The sequence below is a fragment of the Heptranchias perlo genome, unplaced genomic scaffold (assembly GCF_035084215.1).
Source record: "Heptranchias perlo isolate sHepPer1 unplaced genomic scaffold, sHepPer1.hap1 HAP1_SCAFFOLD_231, whole genome shotgun sequence".
In the NCBI taxonomy this organism is placed as follows: Eukaryota; Metazoa; Chordata; class Chondrichthyes; order Hexanchiformes; family Hexanchidae; genus Heptranchias; species Heptranchias perlo.
This window is the reverse complement of record NW_027139245.1, coordinates 248,321-267,936: the sequence shown is the minus strand read 5'-3', so window position 1 is coordinate 267,936 and position 19,616 is coordinate 248,321. Positions and strand designations below refer to the sequence as shown.

General features: G+C 51.9%; 1 protein-coding gene across 1 annotated transcript in view; it reads left to right on the top strand.

Moving 5' to 3' along the window:
• zgc:64106 (uncharacterized protein LOC393348 homolog) overlaps nucleotides 1–19,616 on the top strand; it is a 126,845-nt gene that overhangs the window by 69,423 nt on the left and 37,806 nt on the right. The window contains exon 3 of the mRNA XM_067978141.1: nucleotides 4,092–4,181. Coding sequence (XP_067834242.1) covers nucleotides 4,092–4,181 — 90 coding nt within the window. The remainder of the gene's footprint in view (nucleotides 1–4,091; nucleotides 4,182–19,616) is intronic.

The window sequence follows — 19,616 nt, the reverse complement described above, 5'->3', positions numbered from 1 at the left end:
TGTCGACGACACCTTCCATCACTTTGCTGATGATTGAGAGTACACTGATGGGGCGGTAATTGGCCGGATTGGATTTGTCCTGCTTTTTGTGGACAGGACTTACCTGGGCAATATTCCACATTGTCGGGTAGATGCCAGTGTTGTCGCTGTACTGGAACAGCTTAGCTGGAGGCGCAGCTAGTTCTGGAGCACAAGTCTTCAGCACGATAGCTGGGATGTTGTCGGGGCCCATAGCCTTTGCTGTATCCAGTGCACTCAGCCGTTTCTTGATATCACGTGGAGTGAATCGAATTGGCTGAAGACTGGCTTCTGTGATGGTGGGGATATCGGGAGGAGGCCGAGATGGATCATCCACTCGGCACTTCTGGCTGAAGATGGTTGCAAACGCTTCAGCCTTGTCTTTTGCACTCACGTGCTGGGCTCCGCCAGCATTGAGGATGGGGATGTTCACGGAGCCTCCTCCTCCCGTTAGTTGTTTAATTGTCCACCACCATTCACGACTGGATGTGGCAGGACTGCAGAGCTTTGATCTGATCCGTTGGTTGTGGAATCGCTTAGCTCTGTCTATAGCATGTTGCTTCCACTGTTTAGCATGCATGTAGTCCTGAGTTGTAGCTTCACCAGGTTGGCACCTCATTTTTAGGTACGCCTGGTGCTGCTGCTGGCATGCTCTTCTACACTCCTCATTGAACCAGGGTTGATCTCCTGGCTTGTTGGTAATGGTAGAGTGAGGAATATGCTGGGCCATGAGGTTACAGATTGTGCTGGAATACAATTCTGCTGCTGCTGATGGCCCACAGCGCCTCATGGATGCCCTGATCTCAGACCCTCTCCCACTAACATCCTGTCCCCAGCCTGATCTCAGACCCTCTCCCACTAACACCCTGTCCCCAGCCTGATCTCAGACCCTCGCCCACTAACACCCTGTCCCCAGCCTGATCTCAGACCCTCGCCCACTAACACCCTGTCCCCAGCCTGATCTCAGACCCTCGCCCACTAACACCCTGTCCCCAGCCTGATCTCAGACCCTCGCCCACTAACACCCTGTCCCCACCCTGATCTCAGACCCTCTCCCACTAACACCCTGTCCCCAGCCTGATCTCAGACCCTCGCCCACTAACACCCTGTCCCCACCCTGATCTCAGACCCTCTCCCTCTAACACCCTGATCTCAGACCCTCTCCCACTAACACCCTGTCCCCACCCTGATCTCAGAACCTCGCCCACTAACACCCTGTCCCCACCCTGATCTCAGAACCTCGCCCACTAACACCCTGTCCCCACCCTGATCTCAGACCCTCTCCCACTAACACCCTGTCCCCACCCTGATCTCAGAACCTCGCCCACTAACACCCTGTCCCCACCCTGATCTCAGACCCTCGACCACTAACACCCTGTCCCCACCCTGATCTCAGACCCTCGACCACTAACACCCTGTCCCCACCCTGATCTCAGAACCTCGCCCACTAACACCCTGTCCCCAGCCTGATCTCAGACCCTCGACCACTAACACCCTGTCCCCAGCCTGATCTCAGACCCTAGCCCACTAACACCCTGTCCCCACCCTGATCCCAGACCCTCGCCCACTAACACCCTGTCCCCACCCTGATCTCAGACCCTCGCCCACTAACACCCTGTCCCCACCTTGATCTCAGACCCTCGCCCACCAACTAGTCATTTAGCAAAAGTGGACTGGAAACAGCTACTTGACGTTAAATCAGTGTCAGAGCAGTGGGAGACATTCAAGGGGGAGATTCAAAGGGTTCAGAGTAAATATGTTCCCACAAAGAAAAAGGGAGGGGCTGCCAAATCTGGAGTCCCCCAAGGTGACAAGGAGCATTCCAGTCCAATCTGTAACCTCATGGCCTGGCATATTCCTCACTCTACCATTACCAACAAGCCAGGGGATCAACCCTGGTTCAATGAGGAGTGCAGAAGAGCATGCCAGGAGCAGCACCAGGCGTACCGAAAAATGAGGTGCCAACCTGGTGAAGTCACAACTCAGGACTACATGCATGCTAAACAGCGGAAGCAACATGCTATAGACAGAGCTAAGCGATTCCACAACCAACGGATCAGATCAAAGCTCTGCAGTCCTGCCACATCCAGTCGTGAATGGTGGTGGACAATTAAACAACTAACGGGAGGAGGTGGCTCTGTAAACATCCCCATCCTCAATGATGGCAGAGTCCAGCACGTGAGTGCAAAAGACAAGGCTGAAGCATTTGCAACCATCTTCAGTCAGAAGTGCCGAGTGGATGATCCATCTCGGCCTCCTCCCGATATCCCCACCATCACAGAAGCCAGTCTTCAGCCAATTCGATTCACTCCACGTGATATCAAGAAACGGCTGAGTGCACTGGATACAGCAAAGGCTATGGGCCCCGACAACATCCCAGCTATCGTGCTGAAGACTTGTGCTCCAGAACTAGCTGCGCCTCCAGCCAAGCTGTTCCAGTACAGCTACAACACTGGCATCTACCCGACAATGTGGAAAATTGCCCAGGTATGTCCTGTCCACAAAAAGCAGGACAAATCCAATCCGGCCAATTACCGCCCCATCAGTCTACTCTCGATCATCAGCAAAGTGATGGAAGGTGTCGTCGACAGTGCTATCAAGCGGCACTTACTCACCAATAACCTGCTCACCGATGCTCAGTTTGGGTTCCGCCAGGACCACTCGGCTCCAGACCTCATTACAGCCTTGGTCCAAACATGGACAAAAGAGCTGAATTCCAGAGGTGAGGTGAGAGTGACTGCCCTTGACATCAAGGCAGCATTTGACCGAGTGTGGCACCAAGGAGCCCTAGTAAAATTGAAGTCAATGGGAATCAGGGGGAAAACTCTCCAGTGGCTGGAGTCACACCGAGCACAAAGGAAGATGGTGGTGGTTGTTGGAGGCCAATCATCTCAGCCCCAGGGCATTGCTGCAGGAGTTCCTCAGGGCAGTGTCCTTGGCCCAACCATCTTCAGTTGCTTCATCAATGACCTTCCCTCCATCATAAGGTCAGAAATGGGGATGTTCGCTGATGACTGCACAGTGTTCAGTTCCATTCGCAACCCTTCAGATAATGAAGCAGTCCGAGCCCGCATGCAGCAAGACCTGGACAACATCCAGGCTTGGGCTGATAAGTGGCAAGTAACATTCGCACCAGATAAGTGCCAGGCAATGACCATCTCCAACAAGAGAGAGTCCAACCACCTCCCCTTGACATTCAACGGCATTACCATCGCCGAATCCCCCACCATCAACATCCTGGGGGTCACCATTGACCAGAAACTTAACTGGACCAGCCATATAAATACTGTGGCTACGAGAGCAGGTCAGAGGCTGGGTATTCTGCAGCGAGTGACTCACCTCCTGACTCCCCAAAGCCTTTCCACCATCTACAAGGCACAAGTCAGGAGTGTGATGGAATACTCTCCACTTGCCTGGATGAGTGCAGCTCCAACAACACTCAAGAAGCTCGATACCATCCAAGATAAAGCATCCCGCTTGATTGGCACCCCATCCACCACCCTAAACATTCACTCCCTTCACCACCGGCGCACTGTGGCTGCAGTGTGTACCATCCACAGGATGCACTGCAGCAACTCGCCAAGGCTTCTTCGACAGCACCTCCCAAACCCTCGAACTCTACCACCTAGAAGGACAAGGGCAGCAGGCGCATGGGAACAACACCACCTGCACGTTCCCCTCCAAGTCACACACCATCCCGACTTGGAAATATATCGCCGTTCCTTCATCGTCACTGCCTGAGAGGGTGGTCGCGACAGAAACCCTCATCACATTTAAACCATACCTGGATGTGTACTCGATGTGCCCTGACCTACAAGGCTACGGAACAAGTGCTGGGATGTGGGATTCGGCTGGGTGACTCTTTTTCGACTGGCACAGACACAATGGGCCGAATGGCCTCCTTCTGCGCCGTAAATTTTCTGTGTTTCGATGTTTATCACCCTGTTTCCAGCCTGTAAACAGGGATGGAAATGGCGACCCAGTGTATTTACAGCATAACCGATTTGAAGGGATTTGTGATTGGTCATTGCTCTCTATTTGGATTAAATGGAGCTGAGTTTCTTCTCTCGCAGGTTTAAAACCGACATTGAACTCTGAGGGTTTAGAACTGACCGCTGCCACCAACCACCTGGGCCCGTTCCTCCTGACAAACCTACTGCTGGGTGAGTGTTTCAGCTCCTCGATCCTCCAAACTAGAACCCCTGAAAACAATAACAATAACACCCTCTTGTGAAGCTCTGCCCCATGTTGGTCACCCCGCCCCGTGTCGGTCACCCTGTCGGTCACCCAGCCCCCTGTCGGTCACCCTGTCGGTCACCCCGCCCCCTGTCGGTCACCCTGTCGGTCACCCAGCCCCCTGTCGGTCACCCTGTCGGTCACCCCGCCCCCTGTCGGTCACCCTGTCGGTCACCCAGCCCCCTGTCGGTCACCCTGTCGGTCACCCCGCCCCCTGTCGGTCACTCTGTCGGTCACCCAGCCCCCTGTCGGTCACCCCGCCCCGTGTCGGTCACCCTGTCGGTCACCCCGCCCCGTATCGGTCACCCCGCCCTGTGTCGGTCACTCTGTCGGTCACTCTGCCCCGTGTCGGTCACCCTGCCCCGTGTCGGTCACCCTGTCGGTCACTCTGCCCCGTGTCGGTCACCCTGTCGGTCACTCCGCCCCCTGTCGGTCACCCTGCCCCGTGTCGGTCACTCTGCCCCGTGTCGGTCACCCCGCCCCCTGTCGGTCACTCTGTCGGTCACTCTGCCCCGTGTCGGTCACCCTGCCCCCTGTCGGTCACTCTGTCAGTCACTCTGCCCCGTGTCGGTCACCCCGCCCCCTGTCGGTCACCCCGCCCCGTGTCGGTCACCCTGTCGGTCACCCCGCCCCCTATCGGTCACTCTGTCGGTCACTCTGCCCGGTGTCGGTCACCCTGCCCCGTGTCGGTCACCCTGTCGGTCACCCCGCCCTGTGTCGGTCACCCCGCCCTGTGTCGGTCACTCTGCCCCCTGTTGGTCACCCCGCCCTGTGTCGGTCACCCCGCCCTGTGTCGGTCACTCTGCCCCCTGTTGGTCACCCTGCCCTGTGTCGGTCACCCCGCCCCCTGTCGGTCACCCCGCCCCGTGTCGGTCACCCTGCCCCCTGTCGGTCACCCCGCCCCCTGTCGGTCACCCCGCCCCGTGTCGGTCACCCTGCCCCCTGTCGGTCACCCTGCCCCCTGTCGGTCACCCCGCCCCCTGTCGGTCACCCCGCCCTGTGTCGGTCACCCTGCCCTGTGTCGGTCACCCCGCCCCCTGTCGGTCACCCCGCCCCGTGTCGGTCACCCTGCCCCCTGTCGGTCACCCTGTTGGTCACCCTGCCCCGTGTCGGTCACCCCGCCCCCTGTCGGTCACTCTGCCCCGTGTCGGTCACCCCGCCCCGTGTCGGTCACCCTGTCGGTCACCCCGCTTCCTGTCGGTCACTCTGTCGGTCACTCTGCCCCGTGTCGGTCACCCTGCCCCCTGTCGGTCACTCTGTCGGTCACTCTGCCCCGTGTCGGTCACTCTGCCCCGTGTCGGTCACCCTGTCGGTCACTCCGCCCCCTGTCGGTCACCCTGCCCCGTGTCGGTCACTCTGCCCCGTGTCGGTCACCCCGCCCTGTGTCGGTCACCCCGCCCCGTGTCGGTCACTCTGTCGGTCACCCTGCCCCATGTCGGTCACCCTGCCCCGTGTCGGTCACCCTATCGGTCACTCTGTCGGTCACCCTGCCCCCTGTCGGTCACCCTGTCGGTCACCCCTCCCCGTGTCAGTCACCCCGCCCCCTGTCGGTCACCCAGCCCCCTGTCGGTCACCCAGTCCCCTGTCGGTCACTCTGTCGGTCACTCTGCCCCATGTCGGTCACCCTGTCGGTCACCCTGTCGGTCACCCTGCCCCGTGTCGGTCACCCTGCCCCATGTCGGTCACCCTGTCGGTCACCCTGTCGGTCACCCTGCCCCGTGTCAGTCACCCTGCCCCGTGTCGGTCACCCTGTCGGTCACTCTGTCGGTCACCCTGCCCCGTGTCGGTCACCCTGCCCCGTGTCGGTCACCCTGTCGGTCACTCTGTCGGTCACCCTGCCCCGTGTCGGTCACCCTGTCGGTCACTCTGTCGGTCACCCTGCCCTGTGTCGGTCACCCTGCCCCGTGTCGGTCACCCTGCCCCGTGTCGGTCACCCTGCCCCGTGTCGGTCACCCTGTCGGTCACCCTGCCCCGTGTCGGTCACCCTGCCCCGTGTCGGTCACCCTGCCCGGGTCCCTTCAACTTCCAGCATCTCAAGAATACATTTCTAATTGATGTCAGCCGTGGCTCAGTGGGAGCACTCTCTCCTCTGAGTCAGAGGTAGGTTCCAGTCCCACTCCAAGACCTTGGGCACATAATCTCGGCCGACACTTCCAGTGCCAGTACTGAGGGAGTGCTGCACTGTTGGAGGTGCTGTCTTTTGGATAAGCCCCTCTCAGGTGAATGGAAAAGATGCCAAGGCTCTATTTCAACAAAGAGCAGGGAAGGTCCATCCAGTGTACAACCACCTTAAAAACAGATTATCTGATCATTATCACATTGCTGGTTGTGGGATCTTGCTGTGCACAAATTGGCTGCTGCGTTTCCAACATTGCAACAGTGACTACACTTCAAAACTACTTCCAAATATTTTGTATCTGTCGTCACAGTAGAAGACACAAAAAAATAGTGGGGAACCAAGGGTTTAATGAGAGTGAGGAACTTAAAGTAATTAATATCAGTAGAGAAAAAGTACTTGAGAAATTAATGGGACTAAAAGCCAACGATTTGCCTGGACCTGATGGCCCTACATCCTAGGGTTCTAAAAGAGGTGGCTGCAGAGATAGTGGATGCATTGGTTGTGATCTTCCAAAACTCCCTAGATTCTAGAACAGTATCAGTGGATTAGGAGGGAGCAAATGTAACACCGCTATTCAAGAAAGGAGGGAGAGAGAAAACAGGGAACTACAGGCCAGTTAGCCTGACATCAGTCGTCGGGAAAATGCTGGAATCCATTATTAAGGAAGGGGTAACAGGGCACTCAGAAAATCATAATATGATTAGGCAGAGTTAACATGGTTTTATGAAAGGGAAATAGTGTTTGACAAATTTATTAGAGTTTTTTGAGGATGTAACTAGCAGTTTAGATGAAGGGGAACCAGTGGATGTAGTAGATTTAGATTTTCAAAAAGGCATTTGATAAGATGCCACAGAAAAGGCTGTCACACAAGGGCTCATGGGATTGGGGATAATATATTAGCAATAGATTAAGGATTGGTTAACGGACAGAAAACAGAGAGTAGGAATAAATGGGTCATTCTCAGGTTGGCAGGCTGTAACTAGTGGGGTGCCGCAAGGATCAGTGCTTGGGCCTCAGCTATTTACAATCTATATTAATGACTTAGATGAAGGGACCGAGCGTAATGTATCCAAGTTTGTTGATGATACAAAGCTAGGTGGGAAAGTAAGTTGTGAAGACAGACACAAAGGGCTCGATTTTCGCAATCATGAGCTGGTGCGTTCGTGGCGGGGGGGCTGCGAAAATCGGGGATTCCCGGGGCGGGTCTGGAGCCCGGCTCCAACCCGCCCACTTCCGGGTTCCCCAGTGACGCACTGACATGTGCGCGCAGCCCCCGCATGTGGGACTCCCACCGGCAATTAAAACCGGCGGGGTGAGACTTAAAGTACTTAAACAGGTACTTCAGGTCGTTTACAGACCTGATTGACCTGATATTTTAGGAGGGGTGGGATTTTGCAATGATCTGAGACTGTTTCCCGTACTGGGGGAAACATTCCCAGTTCAAATGGACGTGTTGCAGCCATCAGCCTGTGGCAGCTGCAAAGGTTCATTTGACAGGTCGGGGGGAGGGGGAGACCCTCACTCATTGCAGGAGGCCACTCTGTCACTTTGGACAAAGTTTGGCCTCCACCACCCTCCTCAACAATAAGATTCACAAACTTGCACACTTACCCCGGTGTGCGGACACATGTACCTACCTTGCTGACCCCCTCAAACGTACATCTTCCGGATGGGGGCCGCTGTAGCTGCAGTCATGACCTTCTCGGAGGGCGAACAGCATCATCAGCCTCGCCATCCACGCCGTCCACCTCTGACACGTGGAGCTCCACAACACAGTGCTGTGACACATCCACCTGTACAGCAGGAGGGAGAGCAACGGCGAGAGAGATGCGTCGCAGAGGGCACTACCCTCGCCACAGGGTCCACAGACCGAGGCTCAGCTTCCTGGACCTCTCTGAGCAGCAGTGCACACGGAGGCTCAGAGTCACTCGACATGTTGTCGTGGACATCTGCAGTCTCCTTCATGCCGAGCTGCTCCCGGCTGGCCCGAGCACCATCTTCTTACCTGTCGCTGTCAAAGTCACCACTGCCCTCAACAACTTCTCCTTCGCATCCTTCCAGGGTGCAACTGGGGACATTGCCGACATCTCTGTCGTCTGCACAAAAGAGCCCTGCAAATACACCTACACCCACTCTGCAGTGATCCAATGGGTGGCATCAAGTGTGCGTGTTCATGGTGAACCCCATGAAAAGGACCTATTCCACAAGCCAGTCAAGAATGGGAAAGACGTGGCAGTAGTGGTGATAATAATAGGATTTATTCTGCATGTGGTAGAAAACAAATATAAATAAAAAACATGACAAATCGTCATACACCCTTGTGCATTCTCTTTGTGCTCACAAAATCTTCGCCTTGCTTTTACGGGAACCCCTACGTGGTGCTACCCCTGTGGCTTCAGCAGAGGTAGTGGCAGGTTGCTCTTGTCCATGCCCTGACTGATTAGTTGCTCTGCGCGGATGCCCTCTGAGTTTCGGTGCCCGTGAGGGCCCCTCCAAAGACTGCTCCACCTGCACCTGTGCAGGGGCAGACTGGTTGAGAGGGGGGCAACGGGTGAGACGTGGGAGTGCTTTGAGTGGCGTCCCCACTTCCTTGTCTCCTTTCACCATCATCCCTCTCCTGGCCCAGGCCCACATCACTCCTTCCACCCTGCTGGACGACAGTTTGGAGGACTTGTGTGAAGCCTTGGACGGCCATCTGTAAAGTATCTGTCAGCCTGTTTAAGGCGGCAGAATGTTGCTCACCCTGAATCCAAACGGCCGTTGTCAGGGCCTGAATGGACTCATTGATGAGCTGTGCTTGATGCTCGATGGAGGCTAGCCTTCCCTCCACGCAGACATTCCTGCATCTACCCGCGACCCTATCGCAGCCATGCCTTAACGTCCCTGCAACACGATCTTGGAGATACCCTCCTGTACCTGTGCCACCATTCCCCTCATGCAGGAGTTGGACTCCTCCATCCTCTGCGCGATTCTGGAGAGTGTGCGTGGCACCTGTTCCAGTGCCTTGGCAACGTGCTGCTGCCCCTCGATGACTCTCCTTTTCACGGCTGGCTCCCAGGGTTCAGCATCTGGGTCCAGCTGAGCAGAGCCTTGAGAAGAGTGCTCCCACCGACGTGGACTCTCCACGGCTGCCCCTGCCACTAGTGTCTGCTTGTGCTCACGTGTGTGGTGACTCACTATGTGCAAGCCCAACTAAGTGAGGACGGGGACCCACCGAGGTGTGTGTATCTGCGCTGGTGGATGCATGGCTCAGATGTGACGATGGACCCTCAGAGGCCGGCAGGTCCTCTGAGGAATCGAACCTCCACGGTCATGGCGCTCGCAGATGGCCCTGCAAGAGAACAGAAAGCAATATTAGGCATGTGGACAGATGTTGAGGTGCTGCAGATGCCAAGTGATGCTAAGATCATTCGCTCTCATGAGTGCTGAGTGTTAGATTTCTGTCACCGGCCGCTTGTGCAATCCCAGCCTCGGCATCCGCCACAGACAGGCACTCCAGCGTGCGGCTGATCTCGAATGCCTGCTGCTCTGTGTCCGTTAGTGCCACCTGGTGTGGCGGGCCCGCTCCGGTCCTTGCCCTCTCCCGGGCGTTCTGGCATCTCTTCTCCTATCAAGGCAAAACACAGAGGCGTGGTTGAGTGATGGTTGCATGGTGACCCGTTGCATGCATTGGTGTGGGTGGGGTTGAGCATGAGGGAGATGCATAGGAGAGTGCGTGAGCAACATAGCCATGATATTGTATGAGGATTGGGTTGCGTGGTAGTGTTCAAATGGGGACGGGGCGGTGAGTACGTGCAGGCAAGGTGAGGATGATAGTTGAGTGGATGTGAGGAGTGATGCGAGAGCCTTGTGTTGGCAGTGCAGAAGGTTTCGAGGGCTTGTGTGAGGCCTTGGACGGCCATCTGTAAAGTATCTGTCAGCCTATTTAAGGCGGCAGAATGTTGCTCCCCCTAATACCAGTATAAAACACTGGTTAGGCCACAGCTGGAGTACTGTGTGCAGTTCTGGTCGCCACACTACAGGAAGGATGTGATCGCTTTGGAGAGGGTGCAGAGGAGATTCACCAGGATGTTACCAGGGCTGGAGCGCTTCAGCTATGAAGAGAGACTGGGAAGATTGGGTTTGTTTTCCTTGGAGCAGAGGAGGCTGAGGGGGGACATGATTGAGGTGTACAAAATTATGAGGGGCACAGATAGGATGGATACTAAGGAGCTTTTTCCCTTCGTTGAGGGTTCTATAACAAGGGGACATAGGTTCAAGGTAAAAGGCGGGAGGTTTAGAGGGGATTTGAGAAAGAACTTTTTCACCCAGAGGGTGGTTGGAGTCTGGAACTCACTGCCTGAGAGGGTTGTGGAGGCAGGAACCCTCACAACATTCAAGAAGCATTTGGATGAGCACTTGAAATGCCATAGCATACAAGGCTACGGACCAAATGCTGGAATATGGGATTAGAGTAGACAGGGCTGATGGCCGGTGCGGACACGATGGGCCGAAGGGCCTCTATCCGTGCTGTATAACTCTATGACTCTATGACTCTAAGGTGTTGTGTGGTGGTGGAGGTGATGTGGAGACGAAGTATGGGAGGACGTGTAAGTATACTCACTTTGGCTGACCTGGTTAGGTCATTAAATTTCTTCCTGCACTGGACCCAGGTTCATGGCACATTGCTGCTGCTGGTGACCTCCTCGGCCACCTCCAGCCAGGCCTTCTTCGTGGTGGAGGGAGGGCACTTCCTCCCATCGGATGGGAAAAGGACCTGGAGTGAGGAGTCCGAAAACCTTGGGGCAGCCTTTCCTCTGGCCTGCTCCATGGTTCAGAATTGGTTGTTTGCAGCAGGAGGAGTAATGGTGGACTGCCTCTTTAAATAGAGCTCCTCCAGCTGACAGACTATGCTGTGCATGCGCAGTCCGCCCGCTGCGCAGCTTTCCAGCGTGAAACCCGGACGCACAGGTAAGTGGCTCCAATTAGCCTGCGATTCCGTGTGGAGCACCCTGATTTCACCGGGCGCGTTACCCACGAGCCCAGTCGACCCCCCACTGAGAACCCGCCGCCCTCCTAATATCGGGCCCAAGGGATACAGACAGGTTAAGTGAGTGGGCAAGAAGGTGGCAGATGGAGCATAATGTGGGGAAATGTGAAGTTATTCACTTTGGTGGGAAGAACAGAAAAACAGAATATTTTTTAAATGGTGAGAAACTAATAAATGTTGGTGTTCAGAGAGACTTGAGTGTCCTCGTACAAGAAACACAAAAAGTTGGCAGGCAGGTACCGCAAGCATTTTGGCCTTTATTGCAAGGGGGTTGGAGTATAAGAGTAAGGAAGTCTTACTACAATTGTACTGGGCTTTGGTGAGACCACACCTGGAGTATTGTGTACAGTTTTGGTCTCCTTATCTAAGGAAGGATATACTTGCCTTAGAGGCGGTACAACAGAGGTTCACTAGATTGATTCCTGGGATGAGAGGGTTGTCCTATGAGGAGAGATTGAGTAGAATGGGCCTGTACTCTCTGGAGTTTAGAAGAATGGGAGGTGATCTCATTGAAATATATAAAATTCTTAGGGGGCTTCACAGGGTAGATACTGAGAGATTGTTTCCCCTGACTGGAGAGTCTAGAACCAGGGGAGATAGTCGCAGGATATGGTATCGGCCATTTCTTCGACAGCACATCCCAAACCCGCGACCTCTACCACCTAGAAGGACAAGGGCAGCAGACACATGGGAACAACACCACCTGCACGTTCCCCTCCAAGTCACACACCATCCCGACTTGGAAATATATCACCGTTCCTTCATCGTCGCTGGGTCAAAATCCTGGAACTCCCTTCCTAACAGCACTGTGGGAGAACCTTCACCACAAGGACTGCAGCGGTTCAAGAAGGCGGCTCACCACCACCTTCTCAAGGGCAATTAGGGATGGGCAATAAATGCCGGCCTCGCCAGCGACGCCCAGGTCCCATGAACGAATAAAAAAAATCATAGAATCCTAGAATCATAGAAAATTACAGCACGGAAGGAGGCCATTTGGCCCATCGAGTCTGTGTTGGCTCTGTGCAAGAGCAATCCAGCTAGTCCCACTACCCCGCCCTTTCCCTGTGGCTCTGCCAATTTTTTCCTTTCAAATACTTATCCAGTTTCCTTTTGAAGGCCATTATTGAATCTGCCTCCACCACCCCCTCGGGCAGTGCATTCCAGATCTTAACCACTCGCTGTGTAAAAAAGTTTTTCCTCAGGTCACCTTTGGTTCTTTTGCCAATCACCTTAAATCTATGTCCTCTGGTTCTTGACCCTTCCATCAATGGGAACAGTTTCTCTCTATCTACTCTGTCTAGACCCTTCATGATTTTGAATACCTCCATCAAATCTCCTCACAACCGTCTCTGCTCTAAGGAGAAAAACCCCAGCTTCTCCAGTCTATCCATGTAACTAAAGTCCCTCATCCCGGGAACCATTCTAGTAAATCTCTTCTGCACCCTCCCTAAGGCCTTCACATCTTTCCTAAAGTGCGGTGCCCAGAACTGGACACAATACTCCAGTTGTGACCAAACCAGGGTTTTATAAAGGTTCATCATGACTTCCATACTTTTGTACTCTATGCCTCTATTTATAAAGCCCAGGATCCCGTATACTTTTTTAACACTTTCTCAACCTGTCCTGCCACCTTCAACGATTTGTGCACATATACCCCCAGATCTCTCTGTTCCTGTACCCCTTTTAGAGTTGTGCCCTCCAGTTTATATTGTCTTTCCTCGTTCTTCCCACTGAAATGTATCACTTTACATTTTTGTGCCTTAAATTTCATCTGCCATGTGTCCGCCCATTCCACCGGCCTGTCTATATCCTCTTGAAGTCTATCACTATCCTCCTCACTGTTTACTACACTTCCAAGTTTTGTGTCCTCTGCAAATTTTGAAATTGTGCCCTGTACACCCAAGTCCAAGTCATTAATATATATCAAGAAAAGCAGTGGTCCCAGCACCGACCCCTGGGGAACACCACTGTACACCTCCCTCCAGTCCGAAAAACAACCGTTCACCACTACTCTGTTTCCTGTCCCTTAGCCAATTCTCTATCCATGTTGTTACTGCCCCCTTTATTCCATGGGCCGCAATCTTGATGATAAGCCTACCGTGCAGCACTTTATCAAACGCCTTTTGAAAGTCCATATACACCACATCAACTGCATTGCCCTCATCTACCCTCTCTGTTACCTCATCAAAAAACTCTATCAGGTTAGTTAAACACGATTTGCCTTTAACAAATCCGTGCTGGCTTTCCCCAATCAATCCACACTCGTCCAAGTGACTGCTAATTCTGTCCCGGATTATCATTTCTAAAAGTTTCCCACCACTGAGATTAAACTGACTGACCTGCAGTTGCTGGGTTTATCCTTACCCCCTTTTTTGAACAAGGGTGTAACATTTGCAATTCTCCAGTCCTCTGGCACCACCCCCGTATCTACGGATGTTTGGAAGATTATGGCCAGTACCTCCGCAATTTCCACCCTTACTTCCCTCAGAAACCTAAGATGCATCCCATCCGGACCGGGTGACTTATCTACTTTCAGTACAGCTAGCCTTCAGAGTACCTCCTCTTTATCAATTTTTAGCCCATCCAGTATCTCAACTATATCTTCCTTTACTGAGACTCTGACAGCATCTTCTTCCTTGGTAAAGACAGGTTTAAAGTACTCATTCAGTACCTCAGCCATGCCCTCTGCCTCCATGTGTAGATCTCCTTTATGGTCCCTAATCGGCCCCACCCCTCCTCTTACTACCCGTTTACTGTTTACATGCCTATAGAAGACTTTTGGATTCTCTTTTATGTTGGTCGCCAGTCTATTCTCATACTCTCTCTTTGCCCCTCTTATTTCCTTTTTCATTTCCCCTCTGAACTTTCTATATTCTGCCTGGTTCTCACTTGTATTATCAACCTGTCATATGCCCCTCTTTTCCATTTCATTTTACTCACCATCTCTTTGAAGTCTCAACCTTCTGACTCAGAGCCGAGAGTGAGCCATGGCTGACAGTTGTATCCGGGATGGTGTTCTGCTCCTTTGACAGATTCCCAATCTATCCCTGGGAGAGTGAAGTCACCCAGACGAGCATACTTCCCTCATTTCATTCCGAAACTCTGGGTCCTGTCTCACCTCCTGGGTCGACAGCAACACCCAGAGTCTCCCATCCCCGTTCACAATACTTGATCCACATCCAGAGAACATCAATCGAGCTCCATTAAAACCAGGTTCCCTTTGATGTTAACGACTGTGAGGTCTGGTGAAGCTGCACAGTGTGCACTGTGGCCGGCCTGTTTTACTCTGGTGAAGCTGCACAGTGTGCACTGTGGCCGGCCTGTTTTACTCTGGTGAAGCTGTACAGTGTGCACTGTGGCCGGCCTGTTTTACTCTGGTGAAGCTGTACAGTGTGCACTGTGGCCGGCCTGTTTTACTCTGGTTAAGCTGTACAGTGTGCACTGTGGCCGGCCTGTTTTACTCTGGTGAAGCTGCACAGTGTGCACTGTGGCCGGCCTGTTTTACTCTGGTGAAGCTGTACAGTGTGCACTGTGGCCGGCCTGTTTTACTCTGGTTAAGCTGTACAGTGTGCACTGTGGCCGGCCTGTTTTACTCTGGTGAAGCTGCACAGTGTGCACTGTGGCCGGCCTGTTTTACTCTGGTTAAGCTGTACAGTGTGCACTGTGGCCGGCCTGTTTTACTCTGGTTAAGCTGTACAGTGTGCACTGTGGCCGGCCTGTTTTACTCTGGTGAAGTGTCACAGCTGGAAACACTGTGAAAGGAAACCCGGCCTCGGTCCCAGTCACAAACCTGCAAACCACCTGAAAGGACAGACTGTCGCATCAAGTACAGGCGCATCTCTCAGGGAATGTTCCAGAACATTCTGTTCTTGATGCTTTCACCTGCAGAGGAGACCAGAACTAGGGGCCATCAATATACGATAGTCACTAATAAATCCAAGAGGGAATTTTTTTTATATTTTTCATTCATGGGATGTGGGCGTCGCTGGCGAGGCCGGCATTTATTGCCCATCCCTAATTGCCCTTGAGAAGGTGGTGGTGAGCCGCCTTCTTGAACCGCTGCAGTCCGTGTGGTGAAGATTCTCCCACAGTGCTGTTAGGAAGGGAGTTCCAGGATTTTGACCCAGCGACAATGAAGGAACGGCGATATATTTCCAAGTCGGGATGGTGTGTGACTTGGAGGGGAACGTGCAGGTGGTGTTGTTCCCATGTGCCTGCTGCTCTTGTCCTTCTAGGTGGTAGAGGTCGCGGGTTTGGGAGGTGCTGTTGAAGAAGCCTTGGCGAGTTGCTGCAGTGCATCCTGTGGATGGTACACACTGCAGCCACGGTGCGCCGGTGGTGAAGGGAGTGAATGTTTAGGGTGGTGGATGAGGTGCCAATCAAGTGGGCTGCTTTGTCGTGGGTGGTATTGAGCTTCTTGAGTGTTGTTGGAGCTGCACTCATCCAAGCAAGCGGAGAGTATTCCATCACACTGCTGACTTGTGCCTTGTAGATGGTGGAAAGGCTTTGGGGAGTCAGGAGGTGAGTCACTCGCCGCAGAATACCCAGCCTCTGACCTGCTCTTGCAGCCACAGTATTTATATGGCTGGTCCAGTTAAGTTTCTGGTCAATGGTAACCCCCAGGATGTTGAAGTTGGGGGATTCGGCGATGGTAATGCCGTTGAATGTCAAGCGGAGGTGGTTAGACTCTCTCTTGTTGGAGATGGTCATTGCCTGGCACTTGTCTGGCGCGAATGTTACTTCCCTCTTATCAGCCCAAGCCTGGATGTTGTCCAGGTCTTTCTGCATGCAGGCTCGGACTGCTTCATTATCTGAGGGGTTGCGAATGGAACTGAACACTGTGCAATCATCAGCGAACATCCCCATTTCTGACCTTATGATGGAGGGAAGGTCAATGATGAAGTAGCTGAAGATGGTTGGGCCTAGGACACTGTCCTGAGGAACTCCTGCAGCAATGTCCTGGGGCTGAGATGATTGGCCTCCAACAACCACTACCAACTTCCTTTGTGCTAGGTATGACTCCAACCACTGGAGAGTTTTCCCCCTGATTCCCATTGACTTCACTTTTACTCTTGTTCCTTGGTGCCACACTCGGTCAAATGCTGCCTTGATGTCAAGGGAGTCACTCTCACCTCTGGAATTCAGCTCTTTTGTCCATGTTTGGACCAAGGCTGTAATGAGGTCTGGAGCCGAGTGGTCCTGGCGGAACCCAAACTGAGCATCGGTGAGCAGGTTATTGGTGAGTAAGTGCCGCTTGATAGCACTGTCGATGACACCTTCCATCACTTTGCTGATGATCGAGAGTAGACTGATGGGGCGGTAATTGGCCGGATTGGATTTGTCCTGCTTTTTGTGGACAGGACATACCTGGGCAATTTTCCACATTGTTGGGTAGATGCCAGTATTGTAGCTGTACTGGAACAGCTTGGCTAGAGGCGCAGCTAGTTCTGGAGCACAAGTCTTCAGCTCTACAGCTGGGATGTTGTCGAGGCCCATAGCCTTTGTTTCTTGATATCACGTGGAGTGAATCGAATTGACTGAAGACTGGCTTCTGTGATGGTGGGGATATGGGGAGGAGGCCGAGATGGATCATCCACTCGGCACTTCTGGCTGAAGATGGTTGCAAATGCTTCAGCCTTGTCTTTTGCACTCACGTGCTGGACTCCGCCATCATTGAGAATGGGGATGTTTACAGAGCCTCCTCCTCCTGTTAGTTGTTTAATTGTCCACCACCATTCATGACTGGATGTGACAGGACTGCAGAGCTTTGATCTGATCCGTTGGTTGTGGAATCGCTTAGCTCTGTCTATAGCATGTTGCTTCCGCTGTTTAGCATGCATGTAGTCCTGTGTTGTAGCTTCACCAGGTTGGCACCTCATTTTTCGGTACACCTGGTGCTGCTCCTGGCATGCTCTTCTACACTCCTCATTGAACCAGGATTGATCCCCTGGCTTGTTGGTAATGGTAGAGTTGACGATCCGGATTCTTTCCCCTCAGTCTGGTTCAGTAAAATCTGAAGTTGAATACATTTTAAAGTTCATCACAACTTTAATAGCAGGGTTCTTAGTCTGCAGCATTGATTTGGACTCCTGATAGAGTCCCTCTATGCTGGCAGAGCAAGAACAAGAAACATACAGAAATCCACACGTTTTTATACAAATCAATAGGGTTGGAACATACTTAACGAGGGTCAACACCAATCATAAGCCGGGCATAGGTTGCCATGCGAGGTTACATTATTTCCAGCCAATCATAAATCGTCCATGTGCTGATCATGTTGCTGTTAGACATCAAAGGGGATACTTCCTCACCTTCCAACTTGGAATGTTCTTTCCTGTTCCTTCTGTTCCTTATCTCCCAACCTGGAATGTCTTTCAACTTTGGCTAAGTTCGTTACCTATATTGATCTGCCATAAACATGGAGACATTCAGACCAGTCCTTGAATCACATCAAAGACTCTACATTGCTAAGACCATGCAAACCTGCTGACTACGCAAACATATGGCCCAGCAGGAGGCCAGGCCACCTGTACCAATCTCAGTTACTAACGAATTAACCCTTTCTAACCATTTTGCATTCTGCTTCTTTGCCACGTAGGCATTTTAATATTTTACCGAAAACTGACCACGTAGGGATTCTCATTCCCCCCTTTTATCATTTCATGATAACCAATTATTACGGTGCTCACTGGTTCTGCAGGTTCTGCAGTGCAGCAACATTTAAGTAAGCAATAAACTATAAGAATTATAACAATGAATATGACTAGCCCTTGAACTAGAGAAGTCCCAATAGAACACAGACATGTTTCATCAATACGCCTTTGTACTCTTATCTGTTCTCAGGAACAGACTCCTTCTAAACATCTCTCAAGTAAGCTGCGAATGTCCTTGGTCAGCTAAACCTATTCATGTTAGTTTGAAAAGGCTAACATAGTCAAATATCCTATGGTGCTTTATATTTTGTTTCCAGCCTAACTAGACTGAATGGTACCTTTCAGACCATTTTACACCTGTGAATTGGTGCCCTCCCCATTATATCCCTTAATCCAAATTCTCCCTACAGTATCCCATTAGATGCTGTACCTCATCTTAACCAGGTTCCCTTCGTGTTGGCCACCAGTCCGGGTGGAAGAGAGGCAGAGCATCTGATAATCCTATCAAACTATAATTGTCTTCCCTTTTACATGCACCTTACCCCAGCGGGTGCTACTCCCGGGACCATTAAGATGTGTTCTTAGTTGAAACCACAGAGACAATGGGGACATTCTCACCCAGGCTCTGTTTTACTATCTTTGCCAAACCCTTCATCCTCTGCTTACATTTATTACATGCAATGAAAATCAAGAAGCACATTACAACAAACTGCACTACGACTAATACATATGAAATTAATCTAATCCAAAGATGGATCTGTATATTCAGTCCCAAATTCCAGAGGTCATTTCACCAGATGGTGACTTTAATTTGGTCAATGTCATGCTTAATGTTGTTATTGTCCTGTTGTAGGTTATAATAAACCTTCTGGGTGAGGCGTATCTCCATTCGCAATGCTTCCAAGTATTTAGGCAACAGGGGTGTCAGATACCCAAATGTGTCCTGATATTCTTTTAAGTCCTTTCTGACATTCTCAGAAACTTGTAAGGTGGTGAGGTTATGCCAGTGTATCTCTACCAGTTCCTCAGGTCCAATCCGAACCAGGACTTCAGAAATGGAGTAGAATTCTGGACTTAAAATATCACAAGTTAGATTGGCATATTTAAACGTTTTCAAATTAGTTGTAACACAATATTCGCCCTCTCCGGCATATACCACTTAAGTGGGTTTTAGATCCGCCTCTAGGGCCTCCATGGTACAGTTAATATCCGGATTGGTACCGGTATTATTAAACCCACACTGTGCTTCTAGGCTGTGTCCAACACTATGTGGACACACACTGACAGCATGTCTAGTAACACATCCCTTTAATTTTGTTCCAGCCAATCAGCTTAAATCTACGTCCTCTAGTTCTTGAACCCTCTGCTAGGGGAAACAGGTACTTCCTGTCTACTTTATCTGGGCCCCTCATAATCTTGTAATTTTGTATCCATCGTGCGGATATCTTCTAAATATTGTTTCTCCCAATTTTATTGTTAACTGATGGGAACCTAACCCTGAATTTTGGAAATCCAAATTACTGTGTCCCTCTTTACTTTAATTTCAGTCCTTTTGATTGAT